Here is a 23,837-nt window from a genome sequence, read left to right as displayed (position 1 = left end):
CACACATATATATATATATATATATATGTCCACGATTAAATCTCACCATTTCCAAGCCTAAGAGGAGAGACAGGACAGTCAATTATTTAGTTCGATAGAAGGATCAATTGGCCATGGGGAACTCCATCCACTTCGATTCAAGCGAGAAACACATACCGTTCCATCCCTTGTCCCCAAACCATACAAAAAACGACAATGTGAAAATAGTTATCCCAAACTTAAAATATAATTTGGCCATAGACTTTGATCCTTTGCTTTGCTTTGCTTTGTTGTCTATAAATACAACTTCATCACACTCGAACCATATAGCTACATCATAATCACCTCCATTACCATCACTATAACTAATGGAAACCCCATCTTGGGCTTCTTACTTAACAGCATGGCTTGCCACTCTAGCCCTCATCCTCCTCTCCCTCCGTCTCCGCCGCCGTCGAAAACTCAACTTGCCCCCTGGACCAAAGCCCTGGCCTATAATCGGCAACCTAAACCTCATCAGCTCTCTTCCCCACCGGTCTATCCATGCCCTCTCCCAAAAATATGGGCCCATCATGCAACTCAAATTCGGGTCATTTCCTGTTGTCGTGGCCTCATCTGTTGAAATGGCCAAAGCCATCCTTAAAACCAATGATGTTATCTTCGCTGGTCGACCCAAAATTGCCGCAGGCAAGTATACTACTTACAATTACTCTGATATTACTTGGTCACCCTACGGTCCATACTGGCGTCAAGCACGAAAAATGTGCCTAACCGAACTTTTTAGTGCAAAACGCCTAGAGTCATACGAGTATATCCGAAGAGAAGAAATGAATTTGTTGCTAAAAGGGTTGTACGAATCATCAGGTACACCAATTCTTTTGAAAGACCATCTTTCGAATTTGAGTCTCAACGTAATTAGTAGGATGGTGTTAGGGAAAAAATACACTGAGGGGAGTGGTGAAAATGAGATTGTGACCCCGAAGGAATTCAAGGAGATGCTCGATGAGTTGTTCCTGCTTAACGGGGTGCTAGACATCGGCGACTCGATTCCATGGCTCAGTTTCCTGGATTTGCAAGGCTATGTTAAGAGAATGAAGGCCCTGAGCAAGAAGTTTGACAGATTCTTGGAGCATGTTTTGGATGAACATAACGCTAGGAGAAGAGGGGTTAAAGATTATGTGGCTAAGGACATGGTGGATGTGCTTTTGCAGCTTGCTGAGGATCCCAATCTTGAAGTCAAGCTTGAAAGACATGGAGTTAAGGCATTTAGTCAGGTGACGATTACTTCTCTCTCTCTCTCTGCTTATGAGCATAATCTAATTTTTTTTCCTTTAGGGGAAAACAATAAAGAATTAAAGATAATCTTGTAGCCAATTGATTTATTTTTATTGAAATTTCTGGTTGTGTACTACAAAATAAACTAAGTACAGACGTTCTTGGATCGTCTGTTCACCTTCTTGGCTGGCTTAAAATGACAGGTGGCTTGCTCAGTCTTGGTCTAAATAAATTTCCTGAATAAGGTCAATAGGTGACATGAGATTCCCCTAGCTGGCCAGTGGGCCTATATTCAATTAACAAAAGGAGGGACTGCCTAATAACGTGGTCTTACTATGAGTGGTTTTCACAGTCGGTAGTCGGTAGATGCAAAACCAAGTGAGGTTTCCTTAAATTATAAGAAGTCATTGTTTATTGCAGTTATTGGAGGAGACGTGGACGAAACATTGATATGATGTCTGTTGTTGTGTTTCTTTGTTAGCTCCTTGCATTCACTCTTTTTTTGTTTTTTTGTGTACTGTTTTTGGCTTGTCGTTATGAAAGTCTTACCTGTCTGCTGATGGACAATGACTTTATACCTACCAGATAATTTTCGTTGACTGTGAGGGGAGTTTTCATTTTGTACAACATTAGCTAATGTTGTCACTTTTCATTGATATGAGTTGATGATATTTCAGGACCTGATAGCTGGTGGAACCGAGAGTTCAGCAGTGACTGTGGAATGGGCGATTTCGGAGCTCTTGAAAAAGCCAGAAATTTTTGCAAAGGCCACGGAAGAACTAGACAGGGTAATTGGAAGGGAAAGATGGGTAGAAGAAAAAGACATTGTGAACCTACCCTACATCAACTCAATTGCTAAAGAGACAATGCGTTTGCACCCTGTGGCACCAATGCTAGTGCCTCGCCTTGCTCGCGAAGACTGTCAAATAGCTGGTTATGACATTCCCAAGGACACTAGAGCTCTTGTAAGCACTTGGACAATCGGGAGAGACCCTACTCTTTGGGATAACCCTAATGAATTTTGCCCCGAAAGATTCATTGGGAAGACTATCGATGTCAAAGGTCATGACTTTGAGCTGTTACCGTTTGGGGCTGGAAGGAGGATGTGCCCTGGATATCCTCTCGGGATTAAGGTCATTCAAGCAAGTTTGGCTAATCTTTTACATGGATTTAATTGGAAATTGCCCAGTAACGTGACAAAAGAAGACCTCAATATGGAGGAAACCTTCGGGCTCTCCACCCCTAAAAAGTACCCACTTATGGCTGTCGTGGAGCCTAGGCTCCTACGTCATGTGTACTCCCAGTGATTATTATTATTATTATACATCTTGATTTCAGTCTCTTGGAAATAAAATCGAGACTCTTAGAGTAGGAAGAAAAAATTAATGGTCATGGGTCTTGTAATAACATCTTTTACTTTTTGATGATGGCAGGCAGTTATGTTATGCGCGCTTGTTGTCTCGTCCCCTTCCAATTTCAAGTCTCTCTTTATCCTTTTTTTACAGTAATAATAAAATCTTCATCAAAATCCAATGATGTTTTCTTTTGCCAATGTTGGGCCAAGTTTGGTGAAATTATTTAGGCCCGGTAAAGTTTGGGGTCCAAACTAGATTTTGAGGTTGGACCTTGCCCCAACCCGAATCACTATTTTAATGATTTAAAATAATAAAATTAATTACAATTTCATAGTATATTTTTATATAAACTGGAAAATCCCCTGACGGTGCCTGGGTTAAAACTTTTTTTTTTTCATAAAATATAAATTTTTAAAATTTTTAGCTTAACAATTATATGAAAATTTAAATTCACACATTCTCAAATAAAATGATAATTGATTAGTAAAATATTTAAATCTTCTTAAATTTTTTAATTATTTGAAATTATAATAATTTTATATAAAATAAAAATTTGATCTAAATATGTTTAATAACATGTGTATATGATTTTCATTTATTTTAAATTTTTTATAATTAATTGAATTTAATTCTCAAGTTAAAATATATATATGCATATATTATTTTCAAAAATTAATATATTATTATATTTAAATTTATTATTTTATTATAATATATAATATTTATTTATTTATTTATTTTTAAGGGTAATAAAAAAATATGTAGATTAAAAAAATAGAGAATGAGATATTTTTTGGTCCAAAACATGATGAAATAAAATTTTCATTTGATTTAAGCTTTTAGCGCAAATAAAATCATTGGATTTGATTTCACTTCTATTCCATTTTCCGTAACAGTTTCAGTTCATTTCACTTCCTGCTCATCTCTCATAATAAATAATGACATTTTTAAAAATTGATTCTCAAATCATTTTTAATGGCAATATTTACGTGACTTTAAAATTTGGAAGAGGGGATAATTTGAATAATTTGTATAGATTTCAATGTATGAGATGAATTTTTTTTTATATTTTTTAAATAAACAAATACTATGTAATATCTTAGCCATTTGGCAAGTTTTACCCATCATTTTTCTTTAATAAAAATTCCTCATTTAAAACCCAAATTGATATGCTAGGTGCTGAAACCCCATTTTTTTTTTTTTCATTTTCTTTAGCCAATTTCTTTTAGTCAAATTTGGGTTTTTCAATTGTTGCTTTTTCATACTTGTTGAGTTACATCTATTTTCTACTTCTTGAAAATTTAAATAAAAAACAATTCATAAATATATGAATACATACATGCACGCATGATGTGTTTGTCAGTTTGTGTGTGTGAATATATAGAATAAGAGTCATAGTAAAAAATGACTCTTTTAGAGTCGATAATTCAATCCGCTCCCAATAAGTTTTGATTAGATCTAACCTCATAAGATTGAATTTTTTTTTTTTAAAAAAATCGAGTTTCGAATTAAATCGGATTAAATCGGATAAGACTAAGAAAAAAAAATAGAATCGAGTCAAATTCAAGTTTTAAACAAATCCAATTCAACATGATATTATATAAAAATTATTTTTAATTATTTAATTAATTATTTATTTATATATTTATATATTTATATAATTATATATTTAAATATTTTATATTTTAAAAAAATAATATTTTATTAATTTCGGATTGAATTGAATTTGAATATGAAAAAATAAAAAAATTTTAAATTAAATCATATTTGAATTTGATAAAATATAAAATCAGTTCGAATTTTGGACGAACAAAAATCCGTCTTTAACTCGACCCGTCCGTTGCCAATATTATCTTTGCATTACTCGTCAAAGCATTAAAGCATGGGCTGGTAATGTGGGCTTGCTACTGCAACTAAAAGGACCAGTTGGTCCAATCACCAGCCAATCCATTGCCCTAATATTTTGTCATGAGAGGGGAGAGGAAAAAATGACCAGGCAGCCATTGCTTTATGCAAGAAATATTCAAAGATTAACCAACCAGTTGATATTTTTAGAAATGAAAAACACAGTCAGTTGTCTCTGATCCGAATAAGAAAATACCCTTTAAGTATTTTTCTAATGGAATCATTCTCAATACTTGCTTCCTCTCTGTATCTGATGATCTGATAATAGAATTTATTTGCAAAAAAATGAATGGAAAAAGTAAGCCCATCAAAGAATCTGCATTAGTCAAATCGAACCCCATAACACGATTTAAGGGGTTCATGGTCATTATTCTTGGGACAAGATTGATGTTCAACTAGTTTCTGAATCACAAGCTTGTTATGCTGGCAGTCCTGTTCCAATATGCAGATCCATATGCCTTAATGGGTATAGCAAAAAGTTCATATTTCCTTTTTGTTACTCATTTAAGAATGAGTTTAGGACATTGATGGATCAAGTTCTTTCTGAAGATTACTTGGTTATCTATCCACAAATTGACTATTTCAACGTTCTTTGCTTGTCAACTGTTTTAAATCCGAACATGCACGTGTTAAGTATCTTGTTAGAAAATTGAGAAATAAAAGAATGTCAAACTATATTGAAAATTTGTTTAATAAGCAAAAGCAAGAGCATACCTGCTTAAAATATGGTTATAAGAATGTCAGCCATACCTCAGAATTACGTCTGCTTTGTAGAAATTTGCAAGAGAACCTTCAACATATGACACATATAGCGTGTTGTAACAGTTTTTAATTTAAAAAATGTTTTCAACTGTGAATCATAGTTTTTCCACCTATCTCATATATATTACTACATTTATCAGCATAAATTGTGCAGTATGAATTCAGCAATGGTTTTTACCAATTCAACACGATTAACAGACTTATTTAATATGCAAAGTGTTCCTTGAGGATTTTTCCTCTTTTATTTCGTTTCATGTTTTGAACATTTCTGCATAGCTTTCCCACATATAGATTTATCGATTCGAAGCCTCCTATACGCAAGTTGTGCAGTATGAACATTAATTAGGCATCTAATGGTTGAATATATATAGTTTTAACTGTTTGATTTTTGTATTGGTTTCACACTAATGCTGGATAACACCTGTCGAGTCATGCCACTAATTCTTATTCCTTGCCTCATTTTTCTACTTGTTGCCAAGAAATTCTTGTACAACTTCTTCTTTTACTAAGAATTATTAACAAAGTTTCCTCAGAAAAAAAAAAAGAACTATTAACAATGAAGAGTTATAAGTTAACTAGAAGGGGAAATGCTAAAAACTGGTGCCGTGCGCGCACTGTATCTGGCTAGAGGGCGAGGATGGGATTGGTGGAGTGGTGGAATTGCAAAGTCTTGTGCGGTAATTAGTATAGCACGAAAGAATTTGTAGCTAAGCTTTTGAAACTCTGAATCAGACTCATGCAAGGAGTCACTACTCACCAACCTCTTGGTTTGTTAACAAGACTTTGAACATCCCACACGCTGGATTTTTCAGTTTATCTGATTATGGAATATTGTTGTCCATTCAAAATTTCACAGCGGAAGCCAATGAAGATTTTGCATACAATCCAGAAGAGTTTTAGGAAAGTTTGCTCTAATGAACATTGTCCCCAAAAAATGAATTTCAGTCATTTGGCTTTCAAGAAGTTTCAGGGAAAGTCAGAAGTTTTGTCATGTTGAAAGGATAGAAACCCTGCCGAAATTATTGCAGAAAATTTTAGTTCATTTGAAAATGTTTGAATCGTACATAATCTATCGTCAAACCTTATCCTTGTCCCACAAGCATGTTTCTGGTAAGGGGATGAAAACAAACGCATAGAATGTGTTTTATAAGTAAAAACAATCATGTTTTTTTCACAGGAAAAGATATGGAAACTCTGGAAAAATTGGATCACCCGTATATCCTACGGCAAAATGCAATAAGTCCACCAACAAACAAAATGGAAACTTCAGTTATTCCATCAGTTTTCCCGACTTTCTAAAGAGATTGACAATGAAAGGGATGGAAAAACAAATATAAAAATAATAAAAATAAAAAAGACACCTCAATGTACAGTGTGATTAAAAGTATGCTTGTCCGCCTCTCTTTAACTAAATCCTAGAGTTTTATACAAAATCAGTGTCCGAATAGACAGCCCGAGACCTTAATGGTTTAACCCGATGTCCATTCCTTCGAGTCTTCGACCTTTTTGGCGCTGCAATCGACATTTATCTTTCTTTTTCTCCTTTTTCCCGCCAATTTTTTCAATTTCTAACTCATCACATTGCTTTTCCTCTGTTTCATCAATCTTCTGAACAATAGGCTCCTTATTGCCTTGAGTTGGAACTATATATACAAAGGGTCCAATTGGGATGTCAGTCAAGTCCAGGAGAGGCTCTAAGGCCTTGACCACATTGCTCATAGTTGGTCTAGATTTGGGGTGGTTGCTCAGACACTGATAAGCTAACGCAGCTGCCTTCCTAGCCCCCTCAGTTGAGTACTGTCCTTCTAGTTTTGGGTCCATTATTCCATCAAGTTTACAAGGGTCCTTCAACAGAGGCCGTGCCCATTCTACAAGGTTCTTCTCTCTACCAGGTAGCTTCTTGTACACGGATGGCCTGCCTGTCAGCAGTTCTAGAAGTACTACTCCAAAGCTGAACACATCGCACATAGTCGTCAAATGCCCTGGAAAACCAGAAATCGCATTAATTCTTGTTAACTATTATTAAATTAAGAATGATATCAGCAAAACTGAGATAAGTTTCTGTTACCAGTCGTTATGTATTCAGGAGCTGCGTAGCCTTCCGTGCCCATAACGCAAGTGGTTACATCAGTTTCTTCTCCTTCTGGACCGTCTGTTGCCAATCCAAAATCAGAGACCTTTGCGTTGTAATCCTGACAATAAAATAAACCGTTTTCCTTTCAGTTCCTGTTCAGTCTTTACTGGTATATAACAACGTATTGGACAATTAATATTCCTTTTTTAATATTAAGCTATGGAAATTTTACCAAATCTAATAAGATGTTTGAAGTTTTGACATCCCGGTTTATGACTGGCTTCTCTTCTTCATGGAGGAAAGCTAGGCCTTTTGCAGTTCCAACAGCGATTTTCAATCTTGTTAGCCAAGGCAATGGTGGACCATATCCTGCATTGAAGGCAACCATTACACAATTTTCAGTCACTGAATACAAGATTAAGATTGTTGATGAATGTTCAAAGTCCTATTGATTCCAATGTTAAAAGCTGATTGCAAATTTGAAAGGGAAGAGGAAAACGAACTTTTAAACAGTTGGTTTTCTAAGCTGCCACGTGCCATGTATTCATACACCAGAAGCCTGTTCTCCTCCTCGTAGCAATATCCAATTAAGTTCACTAGGTGGGGATGCTTTAATTGCCCCAGGAAAATAACTTCAGCCTGTACAAAATCAGAATTACTGGTCATTTTACCATCTTCAAATCAACTTCATCAGGAACAGAATAGAAATGGTAACATGTAAAAATACTTACCAGCCACTCCCTATGCCCCTGAGTGCCATCCAAATCAAGGACTTTCACTGCAACAGATTGAGCCTTCAGGCCAGGCCTGAGTTTGTCATCAATGAACCCCTTGTATACAGGTCCAAACCCACCCTTACCGAGATAATTACTCTTGGAGAAATTGTGTGTTATCACTTCTAGCTCCTTGAGGGTAAAGATATGAAGGCTTATAAGAGAATTTGACAGATCGCTTAATGACAATGGAGAGCCAGGATGGCTGATATCAGAGAGTGATAGCCTCTGGCTAGGACTCTGTTTGGAAGCATGAACTTTAGACCCAGAGGATGGGTCCTTGGGTTTGAAGCAGTTGGGGAGAATATTTTTCCTTGAAAAATACTTTTTGAGGGCCATATTTTACTGGAAATTTTTGTGTTAGGCTTCCAATTCAAGCTCAAAGGTGGCTTAAATAAGGCTGAGCAGGAAAGGAAACAAGAAGTAGAGTAATACCTGATTGGATTAAAAGACTCGAATAAGTCTATGACCTGAGACAATAACCAACCACCTTCTTTTCCTTCTCGCCCAATTCTTATTTAATGTGTCCTGCAAGAATAATTTTATAGTTCTCGTGGTTTGTGAAGTTGTGTTTAAATACTGAATTTGGAATATAAAAGTCTCTATGCTGGCCGGAAAGTAGAATGACTTCGGGGCAGCCTCAAGGCTTGCAAAAAAAGGTTATTTATCAGTAGAAAAACTTTTGGATGGTTCATATTATTTTTTTAGAAAAAAAGGTCATGGGCTTTGTCCTTTTGTCATATGCATAAATTTCAGCTTCTATGTAGTTTCATAGCTGGTTTCTTGGGGAAAGATGAATTACCCAGCTGATGATGAGAACAGTTTTCTGAATGGTTCATATTATAAAATCATGTGTACTAGCTGTTGGCTCTTCTCTGCACTTTCGTGTGTCTGTCGTGTAGGATGAGTAGGAAAAAGAAAGCTGTTTCTCCAATAAGCCAAAATTGATCCCTTCCTTCAGTACAGTCACACGTTATATTGGGTCCGGCGGTCTCCTCTTATCATACTTATTTTATTTTATGAAAGATAAAGTAAAATTGAAAGGGAAAGGCATACATATATATATATATTACAAGCTAGTAATATGCAAACAGATTAGTAGTTGACCTGGTTATTTTCATTTGCACCAAAAATCCAGATTATCACCTTGAAATCCCAATTTTTTCGAATGCCTCCATTTACAATCTCAAATTCAACTCTCAAAAGAAACCCCATTCTCTAAAACCTACAAACCACTCTTCTGATACATGTATAAATATATATATATATATATATATTGATGTTTTTTCACAGACAATTAGGAAAAATAGTTGATGATTAGAATTCTTTAATGTATTGAAGGATGTTTGCATGTGTATGTACACGTTCATATAAATATACATATATATATATATGTACACATAATCCCTGCTATAATATTATTATGAAATTGAAACTGAAGTGCAAATAAATAAAAAAAGAAAATTGTCAAAACTTCTGGTTTTCATAAAAAGTTTAGGATACTAGTAACAGGCATATCAAGATCATCAATATGGTTATATCAGAAGTATGGAAGACTTCCTGCTATTAAAATATTATTAGACATTAGTATTAATTATATGAGAAAGCATGACAGCAGAAGCAAAGGTTGTTTTCAAATTAAACTGGACGCATACATATTTGTCGTTATCAACTACCTAATACTCTACCTAAACACTTGGGATTTTCTATGAAAACCATCAACAAGCACCTTGTAATATTGATGTAATACCCTCAAAATCCAACATATGCTCAAACTAAATAACTGCAGTGGTATATCTAAACCAAGGCCGCAGTTTCAATGAGCATGTTACTATTAGCTGGCCTGGCTATAATATTGAATCAAACTCATTAATTTATAGCCTCTCTCTTGCATCCGTTCGCCTTGAAGAACTACAAATCCCTTGCTTTCATGAGCTGAGACTGCATTAATCCTTAATGAAGCTAATGAACTTCAATAATCCTGGCAATAACAACATAAATAAAGAAGCCCCCCCTCCCCCCTAAGTTCTATCTTCTCCTAATTGGTCAGGTTATTGGTAGATGATATTTTTTTAACGTTCCAACCACTTTCTTTCAATACCTCATCAATGTGTGGACAATATTTTTCAATCCAAGAACTTGACAGCATGCATTCGAGGTTATCCTCCACCCCACCACCAGTTCCTTTACATCAGTATCTTGGGTGGGACGTCTCCTAACTCTTTCTTCCATGAACACCTTTACTGTTGCACGAGGAGAGACGATAGCACTAATAAAGGAAAAAGAATGAATTGACTATTGACTGCTTTTTGGTCTCTTTAGATATGATATTTTACCTTGCGTTCCATTGTTTTTCTTTTTCATCCAACTTTTTCATTTTTTCAGATGAGTGTCTGTACTGCAAGTCAAAATTTTTTTATTTTATAATTCATATTTATTGATTTTATTGTTTAAAAATTTACTCAATTTTTCTAAAAAAAAAAAAAGAGAAAATGGTAAAAGATACAAAAAAAAAAAAAAAGAAAAAAAAACAAACGAGGGTGATATGAGGATACTCAAATTGATTTGATACAGATTTTTTATAAAAATATTCATATTGAACTAAAACAGATAAAAACCTATTGATACTTAATTATTTTATCATCTCTATTAATTAATTTATTTTATTATACAATTAATTTAATTAAAAAATAAAAAATTTAAATTTAAATATGACATCAACACATGTGTTAATATTTTTTTTTAAAAAATCATCAAATTGAAAAAAGAAAATCAAAGAAAGGAAAAATATATATTTTAAATAATTATATCAAATAGTCTCATAATAAAGAAAATTTAAAATTTTTAATATTTAAAAAAAGTAATAGCCAAAAAATAAAAAGGAAAAAAGGAAAAGAACAAAAAAAGAAAAGACGGAGTCAACACATAGCATACTAATATATTAGTGAAATGAAATGGGTCTTAAAAAATATAAAAAGGAAGGAAAAATAACACGTGATATATAATTGGAATCACGTGGATCCGATAAAAATATAAAACCTTAAATATACTTTATTAAATTTTTTTTAATTTAAAAAGCAAAAGTTAAAAAGGATAAAAAAGAAATTTTGATATAAATGGATTTCAAATATAAAAAAATTCTTTTAAAAATATATATATTAAATAATTTACAATAAAAGGTTTAAAACCCCCCCCAAAAAAAAAAAAATCAAAAAATCAAAATGGCGTACATTATTCAAGTGGGTTCTAAAAAGTTTTTAAAAATTTTTTATTTAATGTTTTTTAAAAGGAAAAAATTTTAAAAAGGTTAAAAAGAAAAAGTATATTGGTATTGGTAGGTTCCACTAATAAATAATACAATCTCTTAAAAAATATATTTTTTATAATTTAAAAAAGGAAAAAAATTTTTAAAAAAATACTAAACGTACCACTGATGTTAAGTGTATCCTTTAAAAAATAAAATCTAAAAAAATATTTTTTTAATATTCTTTAAATTTAAAAACAGAAAAAGGTGAAAAAGAAAACAAAAAAAAAAAGCAAAAAGGAAAAAACTAAAAATAACAGGCAATAGATGAAGAAAACGAAACTGTCGACCGTACATCCTTTAAGCGGACATTAAAAAAATAAAATCTAAAAAAAATTAATTAAATATTTTTATTTAAAGAGAGAAATTTTGAAAAAGATAAAAAAAAAAGTTGATATAAGTGAGTGCTATACATAAAAAATAATTTTTTATGATTTAAAAAATATATTTTTAAATATTTTAAAAATAAATAAATAAAACAAAACAAAACGTGACATGTAACAAACTAAAACAAAGCACTGTGCCATACGTTACCCAAATTTAAATACGTTACCCAATGAAGAAACCATTTACAAAATTTTCTTTTTACACTTAACAACCAATTTAATTCTATACACAATACTTCATTATTATTATTATTATTTGTATTATATATAATCCTAAATAATCTTTTTTATGCCGTAAATCTAATCATATTTTTCGATTCCAACTCCAACTTTTATATCAGTTTCAAATTAATAATCGGTCAACTATTTATGGGTCTATTAATTCATACTTGAAGCATAAAGTAGAGCCTAAATATAATAGAAAAAAAATTATATTTATGTGTTGCACGAAAAAGTTAAAAGGGTAGAGCCGCAGACAGAAATTATAGCTTTCATATTAAAATTTGCAAATGAAATTAAAAAAAAATATATTGCTTACCAATGATTGAAAGGGAAAAGATTACAAATATTTTTTGTGATACACATATCTTTGTAAATCATTCTAGTCAAACTGTTTGCACTTCACACTGACGACTCCAACTACTCGTTTCTTAGCATTCTAGCTTTTTGCCTACGTTTTTTACGAGCATTCCTGAAGGAACAGAGCACGCTGCATCTCCTTTAATTTCTATCACTTCTGCACCCAAAAGCAATTTGGTGCAATCTTGTTACCACAAATTTCTTCAAGATTTTAACAAAATTTTCAATGGGTCAAGTCAAATCATGCTGTATGCGTTCAAAAAGGCCATCTTAAAGGTCTAAAACTAGGTAGGTGGCAATGACGAGTTTGAAAGTGCATCATAGTTATTATATGGACCGGGTTCGATTTCTATTCTGAAAATCCTTGATTTAATTGGGATGCTAATGCTATAGCGGTAGATGCCGTGACATTTTTTCTGGGATTGACAATGGAAAGATAGATTAAAAGGATCTTGTAGGTCTCGTCATTTAAAAAAAAAAAAAGGCCATAATAATAAACAAATTTCAATCGTTTTTTCTTATTCTAATGGTCAAAATCTTTGAAGGACGCACTAAGCCTTAAAAAATCCTATATTGAAGAAAATGAAAATAATTTTGATGATTAATATTACATGATGAAACACATTTTTACAATCCTGATTAAAAAAAAAACCACGTTATTACGAATGAGAAACAATGGATGCATGAAGATACTCGCGGTCTGTTTCCCATGAAAACAGTTTCTTTAAAATATTTTTGGCCAACATTTTTAATTTTAAGACATTTCACACGTGACAAAGGAACAGGTAAGTAGATTTTTGGTTTCCTTAAATATCTGAAAAAATGTAAAATATATATTTTATTTAAGTTGACTATGTTCTTTGTTCCTAAATGCTTATGTCCACTGAGTTTATTTTCAAGTCTCTATGTTTAAACATGAAAGAAAACAGGATATCATGCAATCGCAATGCACAATCTTAATATTATTATGACCCTAAAACCAAGCCGACATAACATCTTTGTTCTTATCCTCAAAAAAAAAAAAAAAAAAAAAAAAAAGATTGTTTAAGAACAATGAATAAAAGAAATGGGTGTTGTAGTTTTATTTCGTTGTAATAATCGAGTCACATACACTCAATTGAAGATCTAAATGAACCAAGAAAAATGTATTCAAAAAATTTGTGGGGATAAAAAGAAATTATGAACAGCTCTCACAAAAACTTTCATCCTACTCAGCATGTTGAAACTGAAGGACTAACCAAACTTCATGATTGAAAAAGGAAAAAGCTTGCTTCCAGATATATAGCAATGCAGAATCCATAAAAAAAAATAAATAAATAAATCAGCCATTTATTGCCAAACAAAGAAGAACCATAATTTCAGTAAACTTAAACAGGACTGGGGATTAAATATACCTCTTTGTTCGAGGAATGGGCACACGAATGATATTTACATAAAGGAAACCTGCAATATTAACTTAAGATAATCAATCGCAAGAGAATTTGTCCAAAAGAGTATAACAACACAATAGTAAGATGTTAGAAACCTTGGTGAACAAAAACAGGATCGCCACAAAACCAAAATAAATTATGGAGCATCAAAGATAAATAATCATTTGCCCATCTTGATGCTGCTATCTGAAAACAAGGCTACCATTCTGTTGGAGACGTAAATTTTCAATAAGTGATTGGTAAAATGATCTCAACACCTTGAATTCACCACCCTGCAAATACAATCCATCAATGCATAAAGAAAACTTAGAGCAGCAGCAGCAGCAGCAATATTCATGCAATTTAAGCTTTACAATATCAGCTAGGCATTTTTTAAGTGCCAACAATTAGGGATAATCAAGCCTAGGGCCAGAAAAGCATGGCCTATTAGAGTTAACATTCTACATTTACTACTATAATTTTAAGGTTCAACCCAGTCGGTAACAGAGACAGTTTAGAGAAAAGCAACCGATTAAAGTCATTTTAAGGTCCACATTCTCAGGCTGTTCTAGTGCAGGCTTCAACCTGTTGTAAGCGTCGGTTTCATTATATTATCCAACAATAAATTAAATACAACATAAAATAAAAGATGAAGTGATTAAAAATCCAAAAATATAAAGAGGGGCTATACCTAGTAATAAGCCAGGAAAACAACAAGAATGAAAAATAAATACAAGAAGAATGAAAAATGAAAAATAAATAGATTATATAGAATAGTACCTTCAACTTTTGACAATACTGCTCTGCCAGATTTTGAGGGCAGTGTGCAGATGAAAACGTTTTTGATACAAAATGAACAAGAAAATCATCCCCAAACTTCTCATACATCACCTTCTGAGCCAACACGATTTCTCCAAATAAAATAAGCTGAAGACACAGTAGAAATAACAAGAGTTAGCATGAAGAAAAAAGCATCAATGATCAGCATATCCATATATGTAAGCAACATTGTCTATTCACCAAGCAAAGCAAATAACACTCTTCACAGGCAATGTAGAAAGAAGGTAATGATTTTTCAGCCCACAGAACAGGCAATAAAAGTTTCGTCTATTGTTACTTCACTGCACACGAAACACTAATGCAGCTTTCACTGTTTCAAATCACCATGCACCTAAAAACACTCAATCGAGGATAAGTTCCTGACCACCCGAGAAAGCATGTGCATGCAAAAATGTAATGGACTAGCATAAGAAACTTAATTCTGTAATAAATAAAACCATCAAACCAAGCAAAACTACCATGCTGGAATCATTTTCTGAAATATTCATTTAGATCTCTTTCACAAGATACAACAACACTGCACAATTAATACGCAAAGTACTGCATATCATTTTACAAAGGCAATGAATCTGCATTTCTTAGACAAGAACAATCAGGCATAAGTACTATCTTATTAGTTAAAAAAAAGCAGAACTAATTTGTTATTTCTGTTTCTTTTCTTTGGCCTTAAGCACTTCTACAACAATATAATGAATAACTCCAACTACTACAATACTAGGAGATAAATTAATAAAAGTTATTAATAAAAGTCTGTAACAACAATTCATGCATAACACAAACTATTGCAAAACAAAGACAAAATAAGTTACGAAAAAAAAAGGTTATTCTTACAGTATTTGCATCACAAAACTCGAAGGATTTGTCAAGCACACTGTACAAACAACAGTTTGTCGCAAAGGTCTCTATCATAAAACTTTGGAAACCAGGTACCTATAAATATTTAGCCCTTAGAGCCACAGATATCATTAAATCCACATAACAAAGCTAAGCACAAAATTTTAGCGGATAACAAACCTTTTCTTCACCATAAGGCCCGCCACACCAGTCTTTAATTAATTTTGTAAATATCTGTACACAAGCCTATCTCACAGAAGGCAATAACAGAATTACATCCAGTTCCTGATCATACTAGATTTAAAAACGTCCAATCCTTTAGGTAATGAATAAAACAACAAAGCTATTAACTCACCTTTCTTGTAATAATATCTTTATGATGACAAGATGTATGTAACAGCAAATGCATAATTGAATTCAAGTAACCCCGGCTTCTGGGGGAAAGGAAAATGGAAGAAAGATCATGCATAGTTATCACATGAAGAAAAGTATATAATGTCTTTTGAAGTTCTTGCAATTCACGAATTTCCTACAAGAAAAAGAAGTTTCCATGAACACAGAAAGAAATGCATGTGTAACATAAGCTTGCAGAGACTCATGAGAGGTGCTATTGCAGTGTTTCACAGTTAAACTGGAAAATAATTTTTTTTTTTTTTTTACTAATTGCATAGAGAACTTGTTAACTAAGTTTGGACAACCAACATTGTAGCCGGGAAATATCATGAAATGAAAATGAGTTGAAATCAAATTATAAAGCCATACAATGGATGCAACAGATTATACTAGAGATAAAACTCTAGACAATAAATATTTTAGTTTCACACTACAAAGATAAGTCAGAATTGAGCCAAGGACCCAAAGAATTAATGAAAGTTCAGAAATGGCCACAACTAAAGATTATCTACCTCAGTATTAGCTTCAAGTCCTGAAGAATCAGCAACCCTTCGGATGGAACTTAATATCGTACCAGCAATAGCAGGAAATACTTCGTCCAATATGTCATGGACCAAGGTGCTGAATTTGCATATAAGTTGATTGACCAATAAGAGGAAACCAACCATTTCTTTTGGCTACAAAAGGACATAATCCAGAATCAAATGAATAAATAAGCAACTGAAATATATCAATGTAAATTCCTTTTGAAGCTTCTTTCCAGGTAGCATCAAGGTAAAAGCTATCTCTAAGTGATCTTTTTGTTAAGGCCAAAGGGGCTTATACATACATACATACATACATACAAACATACGTGTCTATGTGTGTGTGTGTACATACATACATACATACATACATACATACATATATATATATATATATATAGAGAGAGAGAGAGAGAGAGAGAGACAGATGCCAAACAAACCCAAGAGTTTAGATGTTTGACAAGTAACTCTCCTACTTAGATCACATTTCTACGTGGTGTTAACCCAACATCAGAAATTAATATCATTTGACGAGAAAATTCTGCACCTATTTCTGCATGCAGCTACTATGATGATTCCAAACACCCATTTGAAATTTTATCTGATTAGTATTAAAAAAGTACCACTTTGAGGATTGTTCTTTAATGGCCCACCTGTTTTCCTTTTAAAACGAGAAGAAAATATATTAAAGAAAAGGCTCAATTTTAAGTATTCTTACCTCACTTTCTGCAAGTAATTGCTCCAATGCCTTTGGAAGGTAAGGAAAAACAGATGTTCCTATAGTGTCCACCATACAGTGTATGAATGATAAAACCTGAATACCAAAAAGATTATTGTAAGGCAATGTGTTAGATATAATAAAACCCAATATGTTCAATATTCAGAATTGAGCTCTTACCTTAGTCCGTAAAGGCTCAACCTTCGGAAATTCAACAAGGATTTGGAGAAGAACATCCAATGTCTGGATCACAAGAGATTAAACAAAATTTAATAAATAATAATAAAAAAGAGATAAAACAATGGCATCGTTTCCTTCCAGCACATCCATATAAACAATGAACTACTGAGGCAATGATAATGATGGAAATTTCTCAACCATAGGTGCAAAAAGAGGCGCAGCAGTTAAGAGTACGAATAAAATCATCCATCTCAAGAACTAACCTGCTTAAACATGTGACCAATTGCAGGGCGACTTCCAGTAACAAGGCGCTCACTGAAACCCTGGATTAGAAATAAAATTATGAGGATAAACTCTAGCAGGATCAAGACTCAAATTAACAATTACAAGATAACTTAAAACTTTAACATGTGAGACATGTTTCTATGTAGCCTAGCAAAAACAGGATGTGAGAGACAAAATCTCAAAGAGAACTTCATATATTTCTTAACAAGAGCATCCCAAATTACAAATGATGAGGCAAATAAGGATTTTTCATGTCGCAATAATGAATTATATGCTATGGTAAATGGTTCTACAATCATCGACTGCGTATAAAATGAAACACAGCAATTTTATAGCATATTAGAAGATCTTAGGACGGTAGTAAAACATAGGCAACTGAAGATTTTATATGAAAGGCAACAATATTTAAGGGAAAAACTCTTCACCATGGTCCACAGAACATATTAGATGGTCAAAGGATAGAAGACTAACCTTGCTTAGAGCATTGATTGCCACGATTATTTGCTGGATGTTAGCAAGTTTTAGAGGAGACTCTTCTGGATTCAAAACTTTTGCATTCATCAGCATCACCTCAACCTGCAACATAAACCATATGAGTAAATAATGCTGAAGATATGTATCAACTATCAATTTGCTCATAAACTGGCCACATGAAACACGTACCAGCAAGAAGACTATCAAAAACAATTAAAGATTTCATGCTACAAATCAAAACCTGTCGACAAAGAGGAGTGAGCAATGAAGAGAGATAATCAGATTGCTTTTCCAGTGGCAGATCTTCCATTCCAATCAACAGTCCAATTGCCTGTGAAAAATCTCAGAAAAAAAAAAAAAGAGAGAGAGAGAAGACAACAAATAAAAGTCATCACTTGCTAACACAGAGGATAAGTATGAACGCTACCCATGTGAAAATAAAGAGTGGAAATACACGAGTAAACACACCAAAACAGGAAAGGCGGGAATCGGGTAGAAACATAAGAATGAGATAAATACCTCAAAAATGTGAGCACCATCTTCAGATCCTGCAGCTTCCTTTGATGCAAAATTCATACTTGTAAATCGAGCAACTATATCTTCCAGGCTCTGACCATCAACAAAAGAATTCAGTAGACAATTTTAGAAAGAAGGTGGCACATACACATTCACAAAGATATACTAGGGAAACAATTAAAAGTTGTAACCAAAATCATGTTGACAAGCAGATACAATGGTACCTGCAAAATTGTCTCTATGAAAGGCACAAGCTTCGATTTCAGCAATTTTACAACCCTCGTGAACAGATAACTTGCCCTACGACTCACATATATGTTTTGATGGTGTATACCTCTTTCATCAAGTAAGGTAGCCAAAACCAAAGGAATATACTGTGTATTCTCCTGGATGAACTTCATATACCTTGTTATTGTCTCCAAATACACAAGGGCAACTAGCCTATTGGAATGGCAACGAAATCTTGTTGATAAAAGATTTGTCACCAGTTCACTCAATAGTCCATTTCCCGCCCTCATTGCCTCATCACTCATAGACTCTCCAAGTGCATAAATAAGGGAAAGGGCAGCTTCTACCTCTTCTACATTCCTGTCCGACGAAGATGCAATAGCACTAGCTAATGAATTTCTGATAAAGATCTGAGTAACTTCAGGTGCTACTCGACCCACATTTCGTAGCAACACGAATAAATCCTTTCTAAATTCCACCATCCTATCTTCTTCCTCCATCCCAATCTTATCCAATATATCAAGATTATTGCGGTACATGGGGTCATAACGAATCTGTGTACGAATGACTTCCAGTATCTGACTTATGTGAAGCATTTGTTTCTCCTGCAAAGGAGAAAACATCTTCATGGTAGCAACATAACTTGAAAGAAATTGGACAATACTAAATGCTGCATCCATCTTGCAATTTTGCATTGCATAGAAAACTGTTGGCAAAACTTCATCTAAGAGCTCCATGGAAACCACCTTAGCATCTTCTGAGTTAACCCGCTTGGAACACTCTAAAACCTCCATGGCATAACCTGTAATTAAGGCTGCTACTCTTGAAACCAAGTCATAATCATTATCATCAGCTATCAAACCAAAAACTCGGCTTAATTGGAGATTCTTCAAAAGAGATAATTTTGACTGTGCATTCATTCGCTTAGAAACTACTGCCAAAACACATCCAGCAGCAGCACCACGAAGTTGTTCTGACAAACCATCAATCAAAATCAACTCAAACAGTAGCAGAATAAATGCATCATTCACAATCAACCCAATGTCAATCCAGGAAACATACCTACTCATACAATCCAAAACAGTAGTACAAATTTCAGGATCGGAATTCCTAAACATAGACACAATGTCATACCATGCTCTAACAATCTGAGGCACACACTGCAGCCTCATTGCATCCTTAACCCTTCCTGCAACTCCCATCTCTTCAGGTGTCCGTGCATAATCCATACTAACCAACTCATCATCTAATGCTTTTAAAAGCCGAGAAAACATATCTATCACCAAAGCCCCTTTACTCAAATGAGGCAGGAAATCAACAAAAATTGATGACCAAATCAAAGGGTACTCAAGGTAAATCAAATTAACCAAAATCTGAGCAAGCTTATTCTTTATAAACGCAGGACTGTCCGAAACAGCACACATTTTATCATCGATACCTTCTAAACACGCCATTGAAAATACGGACTTTCTGACAAAATTCTTCTCTTCCAAGCTCATGGACCCATATTTTACCCTAATAACCTCATGTAAAGTTTGTAAACACCAAAACTGAACCTGAACAAGCTTGCAAAAACACAACTTTTCGATACAAAGGCTACATATTGATGGGGTTTCTTTAATTTGCTGACAAAAGTTCACTGCTTGAGATTTTAACTCTGAATCTATGGCACCTGATTCATCAAAGGTGATCAATATTGCCCTTTCAACATCATCCATACTGATTTTTCTCCTTTAATTTTGTTTTTTTTTCTTGTATAGATGAATTTCCAAAGCCCAGTTTGGAACTTTATTAGATTTTATTTATGGGTTTTTTAAGAGAATTTGGAATATATAAGAACAAAAGAAGGGATTTGGAGATATGGGTTATTGAGAGCTTACCTTAAAGGTGAAGGGATCAAATAAAAAGAGAAGCTCTCTTTATATAATAAATAACGTGAGAGCGAGGCTTTAAGGTTAGGGTTTTTCTTTATTTGCGTGCTGAGCAGAGAAAGAAGAAGAGGAAAACCCTGGGAAGTGTTTGCATTGGCGTTTTCAATTCCTAAGTTTATTTTCTCGCCATAAGAAAATAAACCGTTAAGAAACAGGGTAATTTAGTTGGGGAAGAAGAAGGGTGGTGGTGATTTTTATAAGGGAAGGCTAATTGACTATTTTAACCCTGTTGGTGACAACGAAAAACCGATTTTGACCTTTTTTGAGTCCTGTCTCTTGTTGAAGTTTATGAAATTTTTAGGGTATTTTGGGAAAGAAAGTAGTGGCCTGTGTTTTGACCATAAAAAAATTGGCAGCCCAACGCCCAAAACAAATCATATGAACGGCATGTATAGGCGGCAGGGACTTGCAGTTAGCCCAATAGCAATTAGCCTTTTTTTTTTTTTTGGCAAAAGGATATAAAAAATATTAAGATATTTTTAGACTCGAGGAATTTGTATATCCCATACAGCTATGTAAATTTAAAGAAAAAAAAAAGTTTCCTTTTACGTTTTATATTATTGAAAATTTATGTAAGCAATTAGGTACGCATATCACTTTGATAAATTTATCGTAAAATTAAAGGTATAATTGAATTGAATTGAGTTGATATAGTAAAAAATTTGAGTTCGAATTCGACTCTTAACTCGTAATTTAATATTTGTTTAAAATTCGATCAAATTTTATTTTTTTAATTCGAATTCAATTCGTGATCGAAATCAGTTACTCGAACTCGTTCAATTAAATTTGATTAATATATAAAAATAAGTTCGATTTATATATTCGATAAAAGTTCGATTATTTGTGCTCGAGTTTAAATTCAAATTCGAGATTTGTATTAATTAAAATAATAAAAATATATTTAAATATAAAAATTCGATTAAACTTGTGAATTACTTGAGTCGAGTATAAGAATACTCAAACTCTACTCGATCAATGAATAGAACTATTTGAACTCGAACTCAACTCGATAATAATTAAATCGAATTCGAATTTTATTTGAATCGAATCCGAATAATTTACGAGTACTAATATATCATTTATATTCTCTACACAAAATAAGTCATTACTTTTAATTTTAATAAATAAATTAACAATAACGCATATGATTGTAAATATATATATGCGAAGAATATTGTTGAATCATCAATCTTTAAAAATGATTTTTTGGTATCTGGAAATATTTGGGAAAGTGATTTAGTCCATACGTTGGAAAAGAACAAGTATCCAAACAACAGTCAAGTCGAACAAGGAGCAGAGAAACTCAGCTTCTTGGATTGGGACTTGGGAGTAAATAGAAAAAGTTTTAGACCCATTAGTTAAATTTGGGACTTTTACAGGGTATTATTTCTTGTTAGGGTTAGACCCATAACGTTGAGCACAGAACAGAGCAATGTAGGCGTAGCTTTCTCTACCTTGTGGTGGGACTGTGGGGTGTGGACCATGATTTGGAGGTGGAGCCGTGGTGGGGCACAGCCAATATCGGACATTCCGTCAAGGCAAGGCGTGGCCATGTGGCTGTCTCGAAATTGATTTTGTTTTCGGAGATGATAATGTGGACGCATACACACTTATACCACTTCTTTTTCACTACTTCCCAAAACCAATAAGACTAAACAACCCAAATTTAATTGCGTCGTATATTATCCTCACCGACGGCGATTGATTCAATCTTCATGCCGTTCATCTTGGTAGCAAGATTGGGTCTCTCATTTGATACGAGGAGAGAAAAAAAATTTGTAAATACTTCTTAATATGAATTTTAATTTGGATGACATATAACTTTAGAATATATATTAAATGAATTTTAAAAATTAAATTTCAGTATTTATAATTCTTTTATTTGTTATTCTATAATCTCTTTTGTTAAAAAATAAAATCTCTCCCCAATTTTCACTTTTTATTCTCACTGAATTTTCTTAGTTTCAAAAGATATTTTATTATTTGATTAAATTAAATAGTTTTAGTCATAATTATATGCAACCGTTATGATTATTAAATTTTCACAAGTAAATTTGTACACTTATTCCCATGTTAATTTAACTAAAAACTTTAATTTATATTTTACAAATTCATCGTGGTTTTAGAAAGATGTTTGTTGGGACTAAATCAAAGGTTGCTACTTAGAAGATTGTTAATGATAATGATCATAATGGTCCCCCCTATCACATTTTAGGAGCTACTTAGGGAGTTTTACACTCTTAGCCCACTACTTAATGAGCTACGACATCTAATGTACAATTAATTATGTGCATCAAGACTCTCATCTATAATACTTGAAAAATGCGTGGCTAAGTTTTGATATTCAAGTGATATTAATTCATTTGAAAAAACACGCACAAAATACAATAAAGTAAAATAATTTTTGTCTTTTAATGTTTATATAACTTTAAAGGCAATAAGTGTAAATAAATAATTAATTAAGTTTTTAAACATTTATTTCATCAATTGATTTTTATTAAATAAAAATTGATTAATTATCAAATATCTATTTTTATTCAATTGAGAGCTCAATTATGTGAAAATATATGTTTAAAAGTTTAAATGAATAAAAATAAATATTTAAAAGATAATTAACTTTAATAAAATAATAAAACTTGAATAATTATTTAATTTATATTTAAAGATTTTTTATACTTAAACCATTTTTTTAAAAAATGTTACTATTGGCTATTTCTTCCTAAAACCTTATAGAACGTCTCCTTAAAAAAAATTACCCATAATTAATTTCTTCTCTTTCAATTTTCTTTCTTCCACTCTTATAGTGTGCATGCATATTTCTAGTTAAAGTAAATTTGTTAAATTATAAGCGCATAAATTATCAATGTCCCATTTCAATTTATGTTTATTCTAGAACATCAGATAAAATAATCAAATTTTATTTGATTTTTTTCGGGAAACTAACTAATCACAAACTTAAATTATATATGATCTATTAAAATAATATATATAATTAATATTTATAAATAGTTAAATAATTTTGATTTATGATCTAAACTTGTAATAAAAAAATATAATACTTGAAATACCTCGGATATGAATATGTGTTACCTACAAACATCTTTGGCCTTGGG

At 32.7% G+C, this 23,837-nt stretch overlaps 2 protein-coding genes and 1 pseudogene across 10 annotated transcripts; 1 reads left to right on the top strand and 2 right to left on the bottom strand.

Moving 5' to 3' along the window:
• The first annotated feature begins 305 nt into the window (after positions 1–305).
• LOC111274698 (trimethyltridecatetraene synthase-like) lies at positions 306–2,806 on the top strand. Its single transcript, XM_022859551.2, has 2 exons — positions 306–1,253; positions 1,932–2,806. Exons 1-2 carry the CDS (start codon positions 348–350, stop codon positions 2,559–2,561), a joined length of 1,536 nt encoding a protein of 511 aa, XP_022715286.2. The 5' UTR covers positions 306–347; the 3' UTR covers positions 2,562–2,806.
• A 3,663-nt stretch (positions 2,807–6,469) lies between these two features.
• Positions 6,470–8,938, bottom strand: LOC111274697 (EPD1-interacting receptor-like cytoplasmic serine/threonine-protein kinase; annotated as a pseudogene). The gene is made up of 6 exons (XR_016334034.1): positions 8,559–8,938; positions 8,082–8,468; positions 7,854–7,989; positions 7,583–7,719; positions 7,345–7,468; positions 6,470–7,258 (listed from the first exon to the last, which is right to left on the bottom strand). The product of XR_016334034.1 is annotated as an EPD1-interacting receptor-like cytoplasmic serine/threonine-protein kinase (transcript).
• Positions 8,939–12,315: 3,377 nt separating this feature from the next.
• Positions 12,316–21,102, bottom strand: LOC111274696 (exportin-T-like). 8 transcript variants are annotated; one of them, XM_089755353.1, is made up of 15 exons: positions 18,790–20,933; positions 18,569–18,658; positions 18,291–18,380; positions 18,047–18,151; positions 17,554–17,613; positions 17,291–17,353; positions 17,111–17,206; positions 16,381–16,545; positions 15,831–16,004; positions 15,656–15,721; positions 15,473–15,571; positions 14,582–14,728; positions 13,918–14,094; positions 13,787–13,835; positions 12,316–12,549 (listed from the first exon to the last, which is right to left on the bottom strand). In XM_089755353.1, the coding sequence occupies exons 1-13, from the start codon at positions 20,509–20,511 to the stop codon at positions 14,005–14,007; spliced, it is 2,967 nt and encodes a 988-aa protein (XP_089611479.1). In that variant the 5' UTR covers positions 20,512–20,933; the 3' UTR covers positions 12,316–12,549; positions 13,787–13,835; positions 13,918–14,004. The 8 variants fall into 8 exon arrangements, with proteins under 8 accessions (XP_089611479.1, XP_022715275.2, XP_022715276.2 ...); XM_022859540.2 differs by lacking the exon at positions 12,316–12,549 and adding an exon at positions 13,451–13,658 and having other exon boundaries at positions 18,790–21,032; XM_022859541.2 differs by lacking the exon at positions 12,316–12,549 and adding an exon at positions 13,451–13,662.
• Between the last annotated feature and the right edge of the window lie 2,735 nt (positions 21,103–23,837).

This window comes from Durio zibethinus, chromosome 26 (assembly GCF_047325235.1).
Source record: "Durio zibethinus cultivar Kanyao isolate XHJ-2024 chromosome 26, ASM4732523v1, whole genome shotgun sequence".
Lineage (NCBI taxonomy): Eukaryota > Viridiplantae > Streptophyta > Magnoliopsida > Malvales > Malvaceae > Durio > Durio zibethinus.
The sequence above is the reverse complement of the archived record's forward strand: the minus strand, read 5'-3'. Positions and strand labels throughout refer to the sequence as shown.

Excerpts from the sequence above, each read along its gene's own strand:
- LOC111274698 (XM_022859551.2), top strand. The coding sequence starts at position 348 with ATGGAAACCCCATCTTGGGCTTCTTACTTAACAGCATGGCTTGCCACT. Across the intron at positions 1,254-1,931 it reads GAGTTAAGGCATTTAGTCAG|GACCTGATAGCTGGTGGAAC; the intron begins GTGACGATTACT and ends ATGATATTTCAG.
- LOC111274696 (XM_022859540.2), bottom strand. The coding sequence starts at position 20,511 with ATGGATGATGTTGAAAGGGCAATATTGATCACCTTTGATGAATCAGGT. Across the intron at positions 17,614-18,046 it reads CAATCAATGCTCTAAGCAAG|GGTTTCAGTGAGCGCCTTGT; the intron begins GTTAGTCTTCTA and ends TTTCTAATCCAG. Across the intron at positions 15,722-15,830 it reads AAGATATTATTACAAGAAAG|GCTTGTGTACAGATATTTAC; the intron begins GTGAGTTAATAG and ends TCTGTGAGATAG.